The 10,700-nt window shown below is 37.6% G+C and overlaps 1 protein-coding gene across 1 annotated transcript in view; it reads left to right on the top strand.

The window, feature by feature from the left end:
* The first annotated feature begins 1,740 nt into the window (after window positions 1-1,740).
* RHAG (Rh associated glycoprotein) overlaps window positions 1,741-10,700 on the top strand; it is a 14,738-nt gene continuing 5,778 nt past the window's right edge. The window contains exons 1-4 of the mRNA XM_085304842.1: window positions 1,741-1,905; window positions 7,785-7,968; window positions 8,960-9,110; window positions 10,436-10,583. Coding sequence (XP_085160968.1) covers window positions 1,767-1,905; window positions 7,785-7,968; window positions 8,960-9,110; window positions 10,436-10,583 — 622 coding nt within the window. The 5' untranslated portion in view covers window positions 1,741-1,766. The remainder of the gene's footprint in view (window positions 1,906-7,784; window positions 7,969-8,959; window positions 9,111-10,435; window positions 10,584-10,700) is intronic.

Below are 10,700 nucleotides of genomic sequence, written 5' to 3'. Positions count from 1 at the left end.
CTCTGCTTCCTCTCTTTGAACTGTTCAAATGAAATATAGTTGCTACAAAGAAAAAAACTTGTGCTCGTTTTAACTTTGCCACATGCAAGTTTAATACTGCAATACTTTGCTGTGTCTGCTTTRCTAAATAACTTCTTCTCCATTTCCAAGCCATAGGTCCATTTTCAAGGGTCCTGTAATGGCTGAGATCATTTTAAACTAAGCCCAGAAAATGGTCTAATTATACCTTTGTTCTGGAAAAGTGAATAGTGCCAGGCCCTGGACAGCAGTGCCAGGCAGGGTTTCTARCCAGGGCTAACCAGACATCTCCCAAGCAACTCCCAGCAATCGTCCTGGAGTCGGCGCGAATCAGACCCCCGTCCTAGAAGGCATTTGAGAGGCAACCACCCTGTTTCTTCAACTGAAGATGCCAAAATATGTAAGTTGGCCTCTGGAGCGGCAAAAAGGTTTGTGGCTGGGTATGCTAATATAGGCATACCCTAAATGAACTAAGTTTTTTAAATCTCATAAACTGTGCGAGCCCTTTTCCAGCAGGAGTCTCACCAGGACTGCAACCCATGGTAGCATCACCTCCCAGCATCTACAGAATACGTCCATTTTACATCCAGCAATGCATATGGTAGTTTATTCCTGTATTCTAGCACTGCTACTGCATGATCAATTAGTTGTCTACTGTGTTACAATCAGTCTTTTTATAGATGTATCTTCTCTTAAGATACAGACTCATGCAATGCAACTTTGGCCTTTATTTTTATTCCTAGATTTATAACACTGTGATTAGCTGCATTAAGTGTAGAGATGATTCTGTCTAACTTAAAAAATCCTACCGACATAGGAATTATTATCAGGGAATTATGTCATTCATTAGTTACTAATAAGAGTTTTCAGATGCATCCATTTTCATTTGATGTTACCATGTGGTTTTCAATACTAAATTTTTGCCTGAAAAAAGTGTATATACTGATGATGTTTAAACATGCTTAGTCTCATCTTCTGCATGCTAAATTAACAAATGGAAAGGTATGCAGTATTATAGCAATAAAATAGCTTATCCGAAAATCCACAAAACTTTTAAAATTCTACAAAAAGTTTGGCAAGCCATCTGAATACTCAAGAATAAGTAATCATTCTCTGATTAATCTTAGTGAAATTTAATTTGCTCCTTACTCACTGGAATTTTTACAAACTGAATATTTTAAAACCGTTTAAAAACTTTGGTCTCTGATCTGTTCTCATTTTCTGAATTAGGAGAGATGAAAAAAAAAAGAAAAAAAGAAAACCAGCTACTTTTTTTTTCAAGTTTCTCATTTTAATAATATACAAGTTTATTTTTTAAGTCAGGAACATCCTTCTATCTTTTTAGGAAGTATAATTATTTTCTTTTTCAACAACAGTTCACTTTGAGAACTTGCGCTGTATTTATGCATATTTCATTCACTGTGTAATAGAAAGAACACATGATTCCGCAGTTTACTGAAACAAATTCACTTTGCTTCCTTATCATATTGTCAAGCGATAGAGGATTATCCACATTTCATAGCGCATGAAAAATAATTTTGTACTCCAAACTGAAAAATTTGTAAGCTAGCGTTTCATACAGAGAAATAGCTCGAGGAACAGCAATTGCTATATTGACCTATACTATTTCCCTCCCATAGTGGGTGTGACAGTGCATTTGCTTGGCTCTCTCTTGCTGTATCACCCAGATCCACTGAATTAGGCAGCCCTCTCTTTATCAGGCTCTCACAGCCTTCTGCTGTCCTGCAATGCCTTCAGCCCTGGACACCAACATGAGGTTCAAGTTCTCCATCCTGGCTCTTCTTCTGGAAGTGATCATCATTGTTTTGTTCAGTTTATTTGTGGAATATGACAGCAGTGATGGCTCCCAGAATACTATATACCCATGTAAGTATTGCTATCTAACGTTTATAGTAGTTAGGAGTTCTTTAAAATAATCCAAAGCAAGGTTTCTGAACAAAACGGATATAACTTATGAGATGAAACAATATAACTGCAAAAGAAAGGCAGACTTTGGGACAAACTTTTTCTGAGGTATGAAAGCAACAGATCTGAAAGCTAAATTCAAGTTGAGCACATATATTCTGAAAGTAATTAACTGTGGAGAAGTTAAGCTGCACCAGGAGAAAAGTCTTTTTTGTATAAGTTTGTCTAGCAGATTGAAACTTGGAGAAATCTGAGTTTCTTGGAATAGTTCTAACATTTTCCAGAGACAAACAACAGTGCTCCTTGCCAGAACTTCTATTCTGATTACTGTATTAAATGAAGAAAATGAATAGAACCTGCCATTAATATTGACCAGGTTTCAAAAAGTCATTTTATCATAATGTGAAAATAGGCAGCATATTCACTGTTAAAAAATGTACTTGCAGAAAGAGGACTACATGAAACCAATAGCTTTTGGCACAAGGTGGAGAAACTCCTCCAAACCAATGGCTCAGCTGTGATGTTTGGACAGTAGTAATATTCCCTCTGTAAATGTACTTGTTGATCTGTTGTTCTGGACTGTGATGGAGTCTAGGGAGAATGCTTTTGGCATGAGAAGTAGATGCTGACTTCTCTCACCCTTCCCTTCTTACGCAAAGAGCGGGCCCCTGTGAATAAATAGCAGAAGTTTGCAGAGGAATAYCCTGTGTCTTTCTTACACTAATGAAAGTTTGTTATTCTTCTTCTGGGCTCTGATATTATAAAAATTTGTAGGCTTGACTGGAATCCTCTTAATGATTATCATAAAGATACAGAATGTCTAGCCTGTATGTAGTACACATGTATGTATTGCTCTTTTACACCTCATTCACACCTCATTAGTCATACACAGTGTATCCTTACACAGAATATTGCCCACTTGAGCAAACAGTGAATAAAGGGATTTATTCAGCTCCAGAGGCAAGCCAGCTATGAATTTCAAGGGCCAATTACCTACATTTGGGCAACTCCATTGTAATGTAGCAATGTCTCTGAGAGATGAATTTTGCATTKCCTATTAACTTACTTTTAGTCACATATATACTAGTAAATTACGCCRTGCCAGAGCTTATTCTTTGTCTAAGGCACTGCCTGGCTATGTCCATCATATTGAACTATCTCAGCTCCTAAACCAGGTGGCTACGTCCCGATATCTTGTTGGGGATGGTCACTGGTCCACGGTAGCCTGGGACAGGGGTTGATAGCTTAGGTCAAAACCATGCTAAGGGCTCTGCTAACAGTTTAACTGTACAAATGATTGTTGCACAGTGGTACTTTAATTTTACTAATGCTGCTATAGCCTAAAACACCTCTCCAGCAATCTCAGCCTCTTCCCCAAAACAAGTGACAGAATAATAGTGTTTTTGGCATCTCCCTCCTGGTATAATTTGGGAAGCCATGGGGGTGTTATCTAGGCCATGTATCCCTCAGATTCAAGTTAAGAGCTACCTGATCTGCCAGAACAACCTTCTCCAGGTGAAATAGCACTGCTTTTGGCTCTGGTACTCTGCACTTTCTTGGATACCCTCTTACCAAGGAAGGTGCCCGGGTTGCACACTTTTAAGAATTAAGTGCAGCACATTTCTTTTTAAACTGTGAGTCTTCTGGAGTCTTCTGGACTGAGGCTTTCTGTCCAGAAGCACCACGGGTACTGTGTTTCTTGGGAGGCTCCTGAGGTAGCCTGCCCTTGTGTGGAGCACAACATCTATTTAACAGCTATTTAATATCTCTACTTTAAAAGGAGGGCAGAGAAAGGGCAGGAGCCTCATTCAGCTTGTGGAAGAAAGGATTCTTCTCATCAAATGTTAACTCTGAAAAATAAGCCTTGAAATGCAAGCTATTCAGTTAGGGATCATCTATACAGTCTTTCCTTCCCTAAGACCGGTGTGAGACACATGGGAAAAACTGCCCTGTCTCTGTCTCTCTCCACCTTCATCTTTTACCCCTCACAGGCAGTGTATGACTATGTTATGCTGGCACACTGTCCTCCAGTTGTCCACACTACTAAACTGTTKAGAAGTTTCTGGCATGATTTTGGCTCATGGAAACCAGCACCCTGATCTCCATCATGCCGCGGAGCCATTGCTTTAGGCATTGCATCGATCAGGGGCTATTCCCAACATGTGGCACACGTGAGAATAATGCTTTGGGATGGAAGAGTATTTGGTTGCGTTGCTGTGAGTTAAGCCATGTCATTTGCTCTTTGGCTCGGGAACAAACAGGTCTTTGATTTACCAGTTTGGGTATAAAATAAGTAAACACTAGATATAATGTTGGACTTTTCGGTGCTCACCTAAGATTAGATGAATTCCATTCACAGTAAAGAAATGGAAAAAAAAAAAGCAGTATTTCCTGATACCTGTGCTTTTACTTTTAGACCATCTTATCTCAAAAATTCCTCTCTACAAAATACACATAAAAGTGTAGAGTTTGCAGGAGTATCTGGCCAAAAGTTTAAACTATGATAGTATAGTAGTACTGAAACATATTTTGAGTCTGGATTTTCCATGAGTTCACAAAATGATGGGTCTAACCTGCTTCACATGCTCTCTTCAGGCAACCCTGGGATGGTAACTTCATCTGTTCCTCATTCTATGGTAGATTTAGGTGCTTCATTCTATTTATATTGCCAGATCTGTGATGCAAGGCCTGTTTTCGTATGCCTTAAATACCTTAGTGACATGGACCCAAACTGTTTCAGTATTTTTGGATTTATTCCTTAGAAAGATGAAAAAAATAATTGAAAGTCACCATAGCTTTGCACCCAGATAAGGAGGTCTGATCTGAGATCATTCCCAGCTTTGCATTGTATATGCTTCCAGAGAATCCAACACAGGAATGGTGAATTGGATGGACAACTTTATCTGTGGTCTACCAGTGAAATGGGAGGAAAAACCTGTGCAACAGTTTTGCAAGTACTCCCATGTGGTTTCTGCAGTATTGGCGTCCAGGATGTAATGTTCTGTGTCCGATTCATGTCCCATGGCTCAGAAAGGTTTCCGTGCCATTCTTATTCTGGGTTGTAAGGCTTTCTTCAGACAGAGCAAAATTACAGTTTAAGAATAATCCTAGATTCCACAAACATCTTTGCATTGAGACTGACCATTATGCGGAGACCTTGCAGCGAAATTAATACATTGGCTTTGAGCAGCTTGGCAGAATCGTGTGCATTAGTTTTGTCCAGGATTAGCTGGAGTGTTTTCCCAGTCTCTCCCTTCCTGTCTCACAGAATAGAAGTGCTATATTTTATTTAGCACAGTTAGTCATTGAAACAGCTTATTTCATATTGTGCTGTTTTCTCCATGATTTGAAACCATTCTAGGCCTACTGCTCTTTAAAAAAGAGTGCTTTTGAAAACTGCTCTTTAGTTCATATTTACTGTCAGATTACTTAAGCAGAAAAACATCTTTTACCCATCTAGACGTGATTTGTTGCATTGTTGTAAAGATGAGTGGMATTTTTTTGATGAGAGCAATTTATTTTGTCTGCAATAACTTAACCAGCATTTTACAAACAAGAGAAAATAATATGCTGAACAACTACAGATCAGGTTGTTCCTTAGGGTTCACTGGACGGTTCATAACCTAGGTTAATTCAGAGTCTAAAAAGACAAGCAGAGAGTCATTTTCAAATGTACCCCTCATTTTTGTGCATGAAACTCATTTGTGATATAAACTAAAAATGGTTGGTCTGATATCTCTTGGTAACTTTTTGTGCTAGTAGTTTATTCAGTACGTTTCCATTTGTTTCTSCTATAGCCAAACAAAAAGGCTACTTTTGTGGAAGCTGCTTCTTTTATAGATTTTCCCTCTAGTTCTGCATTTGTTTGACACCATTAACGGGCCTTTTATAGAATAGTTTTACGAGTGTCAGTCCAATAAACTAGGCCATTTCTGATATGCAAATGTGCTGACCCTACACATTACTGGGTGAAGAGTCACTGGTAGAAAATTATTTTAAAAAGTGRAGAAAGAGGTTTTCAGGCATACAGTTTTCACATATCCTTCAAAAACAGGGGTGGGTGGAATCTCTGATTATTTATTTCAGATCTTTTTTCATGTGACCCTGCACCGTATTTTTGTCTCACTTGCAAGCCTATGACTCAACTAAACTGCTGAGCACCGGGCTGCCAGCRGACACCAGGGTAGCTGCAGGTAGTGTCCGCACCCTCAAAATAATGGGACCTTTAGGCACTATTGYTGAGCACTTGTGTTCACTACACTAKTTTACATTCTTGACTGCATACMAATTTTGGTGKTGCCAAAATCAGGAAGGTTTTTTTAAGTATGGTTTATGTTGTYCCAAGACATATCTTTTCAGTTTCTTGCAAGGTTCTTTAAAGCAAAGAAATAAATATGTGGAACTGTAAGCAAGATGATTATTTTCGCTCAGCTTTGAGATACAAAATTTGCAAATGTATTAAAGGAGCAGCAGTCCAAATAGGGGAGATAAGCTGGCTGTATAGCTCTTAAAATAAGTAGTAAGCACAATAGAAAATTTTGGTAAGTAGTTTTGGAAATTGAGTAGCCCAATGGGAAACAAGGAGACACCAGTGAACTGCAGGAGTCTCAGGAAGTCACATCACTGGCTATTATCGAAGTCAGTAAATACATGTGAAAAATCCAGTCCAAAGAGGAAGCAAAATGATGGGAATGTCTATGCATTTAGGTCCTAATTCTTAAAAGTGTGCAACCCTGTGTAAAAATTCTTGTTTGCATGCATGCGTGCATTTCAGTGCAATGTCAGAACTAGCATATGACAATGTAAATATAATAAAGTTTATTAGGAATCTCCAGTAGTTTATTATACTTTTGGGCCCTCTTATGGCTAAAGATGGCAATGCATATAGCAAAACTACAGGAAACATGAAAATACCACAACTGGCAAATATTTCAAGCCAAATGCTATATTTACTAGGTCAATGTCTCAGTTTTTCCTACATATTTGCATCTAAGGCCCAATGAGAGAGAAATGAAAATAATGAGTTTTTCTMTACTGAGGTTCTTCCTAACAACAAAATCAGAAAAAAAAATCTTACTTACAGAACTCAGATCTGGTAGGTGCAGAGATCATTGCATCACATTAAACACTTCAGAAAAACAACTTATTTTAAAATATAAAATAGTATCCATGTTGTAATTATAAATTCAGTTTATATTAAAAAGCCTGAAAATTTAAAAAATTAACTTCAAAAAAAAGTAATTAAAAGAATTAGACATAATTTAACATTTAGAAGTGTTTGAAGGCTCGATAAGTATATGCTCTATTAGCATAGTTCTTAAAGGCAGTTTCTAAACCAGTAAATTACARTTGCCCATGTAAAGAAATTAGAATCAATTTTCTGTAGAATAAATTGTTTGAAATCACAGGCATGCCACTGTAGCGGGCAACTAACATGCTCCTAAATAATTCCAATGCACATTTTTTGAGTTAGACCAAAACGCATTGGAGATGACAACCCTGATCTGAGGGGAAAAGAATTTTTTGTATGGATATGAAGCTTTGATATTCTAGCCTCAGACCCAGAGAACACTTCCAAGTACATTAAATTTGCTAGTTTAGGTATAGAACTAGTGTTCTTTGCATAATGATGCAACTAGTAATAAACTGATACTGGGTCATAAATTTTCAAAACATTCAATCTACAAGTAGACTTGTCATCAAATGTGGATGAATGGCTCATATTGGCAATATAAGCCAATATGAGCCATTTATATAATATAATATTATATAATTCTTTTCTATTAAACCTTTCCTCCATCTATAGTCCCTGTTTACATAGATTTTTTTTCCCTCTTAAGTCTTTCAGGATGTCCATGTGATGATATTTGTTGGATTTGGTTTCCTGATGACCTTTCTGAAGAAATATGGATTCAGCAGTGTTGGTATCAACATGCTCATTGCTGCCCTGGGTCTCCAGTGGGGCACCCTATCGCAAGGATTTTGGCACAATAAAGTAGGGAAAATTGATGTTAATATCAAAAGGTATGTGTGACATTTTCAAATTTTACAATCTCTCCTTTAAGATACCAGGAAAAGACACAAAACTACAACAGCTGTGAGATCAGACTTCTGAACTCACAAAAATTTGGTGGAGTATTACTGGCCACCTCTCAGTATTCATCAATTTTTCATCTCACAAGAGACAACACTAGTGCTTTGGGCCAAGGGAAAACAGGGTGAAACTTGGGTCATGAGCTATAGRTGGACCATATGTCATGTAGAGACCCCACTGAATCTCTGAAGCCCTAGAAGTTTTAATATTTCCCTCACCAGCACAGCACCAGCAGCTCTCCAGATCTCTCCTGTACCCAGCAACACAAAAGGGTCAGTCCTCCCATGGTACATGKGGTCACAGAGGAATTGTTGGACCAGTGTGTTTATCTACATGTGAAGTTTTCTCCTGCTTCTGGAGAAATTATGGCATAAACATCATGCTTAGAGCAGATAACCCTTTGATGAGGGAGCCGTAGCTAGTGTCTCTCCATCCTCGAGGTCTTTGACAAATTTGTTTTTTCATTTACCTTTGCCATTCCCCATAATCTGTTATCACTGCTCCTTCCTGACATCAACTAGTGCAACCATGATGCACCATGTCAGAAAGGCAAATAAGGCTTTTGAAAAGAGTTAAACCATCCAAACAAAACCAGAAGTTCCTTTTTACCTTTGGTATTCAAGCAAAATAAATAAATGAATGAACGGCAAAAAAAAAAGAAAGAAAAAGGTTAGAAATGTCCCTGGGCATCCTTGATACGAGTTTCAGGTGAATTTTTGTAATTTCAACTAACTACACATAAATATAGTTGAAGTAGATATATCCTAATAGTTTTAAATCTCAAGTGTTAWAACTTTATCATTTTACTGATATGATAAGTTTTGGTCTATCTTTATTTCCAGAAAAGTGATTTTTTTCTCTTTCTGCATGTTTTTTTTTTTCTTTTTTTCTTTTGGTTTGTTATTATTTTCTTAACTTCAGCATAATAAATGCAGACTTCAGTACAGCAACTGCTTTAATTTCATTTGGAGCTGTCCTGGGGAAAACAAGTCCAGTTCAGATGCTGATCTTGACAATTTTGGAGATCACAATCTTTGCATGCAATGAACATCTAGTTAAAGAAATATTTCAGGTACAAGTATTTAGAAATAATTGTCCTCTGGTTATAACAAATGCTAATCTATATGGAGCGGTATGTCTTTCACAGCCACCTATCTCCTCTCACTTAGGATTCCCCAAATCTTTGTTCTTCTTCCTCAGTTCAGCTTCTCCTGTTCAGATATTTCACTACTTTACCTCAGCTTAAAATACTGCTTCTGTCTATATGATATATTTGGGCCAAAAAACACAATTAAGCTATGGCAACCTAACAACTTACTACCATCAGCCTCAAACTGCCCTAAGCAGAAGGCCTCTATCTGTATTTTTGTTTCTCTCCAGATGCAAGGTAACGTGGCTTTGCTGGAATCTCAGTTCCAGAGATCAAAAAGAAGGTTAAGCCAACATTATTTAACTTCATAGCCCATTTGGACTGAAAGTGTATGTACAGACAGCTACAGCATCWCAGCTGATAGGTAGAAAAGTGTCATGCTTGTAAAGATGACTGCATATCTGGGCCCATTTCTGTCTCCTTCAATTCACTCTCCAGCACCTGAGCATATGTGTTGGCTTCAGCTGCTCAAGCATAAGCACCCTGTGCTGTCTCAAATGCCACAGGGCACGTAAAATGTTTGCAATTTTAAGTGTATATTTGAAAAATGTTTTTGAAAGTAAGAGTATCATCCAATTATTAAAAGAAAATGTTACAGGAAATATAGATGTATGTGGCCAGGAAACCTAAAAGCAACCTGGTGTCCATATTTAAAGATCTTCTGATATCTATTCCTTTGATTTTGATTATAGAAATCTTTGAATATTCTTTCCTTGATGTTAAAATATCTTATTTTTTGCTGTATCTCCGTTAGCTGAGTAAACAGGTAAATACCGTTCTTAGAGTAAAGCCAAGCCTAACCAAGGAATGTTGCATTTTTAAGCTGGAGAGGCACTTGAGTAAAGCATGCCTTATCCCAGCTGAAATCTAACAGCTCAGATTTGAAGGATTTTCAGATCTGTTTCACTTTTTACTACATTCACTCATAAAATCTATTGTGATCCTTCACCAGTGATCAAGAATTCTACATCCAGCGCTATTAGACAAAAGAATCGTGAAACATTTTGAACACCATACTAAAAAAGATGATCAGTAGAAAAGCGTCTCTCATGAATTCTGATTTGTTGTTATAGTGTCAAACGCATTCTTATTAGTGACACTTTTTCACTTTGTAATATTTTCAGTTTACACATTCTACTCTCTGCTGTAGAAAATAAATCACCAGATTCATCCAGACTTCTCATKCACCAGAATCTCATTCTTCCTCTCTGTAAAATCTGTGATATTGTTCTGGACCCCTGTTGCAGGCCACAGATACTGGAGCCTCAATGACTATCCATGCTTTTGGAGCTTATTTTGGTTTGGCTGTAGCCCTAGTCTTGTATCGTCCTGGCTTGAAAAAGAAACATGAAAATGAAGAATCAACCTACCACTCTGACATATTTGCCATGATTGGTAAGTAGAAGAAACACAGGGAAGTAATAGTGAGCTCTGTTTAGTTGTCTAGCTGTTCTTTCAGTTTGTTTTTAAGATTGCCTGTTGTTATGCTGCATCCATTTTCTGCAGTTCTGG

The sequence above is a fragment of the Rhea americana genome, unplaced genomic scaffold (assembly GCF_003343005.1).
Source record: "Rhea americana isolate MKP2758 unplaced genomic scaffold, rheAme1 scaffold_210, whole genome shotgun sequence".
Taxonomy (NCBI): Eukaryota; Metazoa; Chordata; class Aves; order Rheiformes; family Rheidae; genus Rhea; species Rhea americana.
This window is presented reverse-complemented; position numbering and strand designations above follow the sequence as displayed.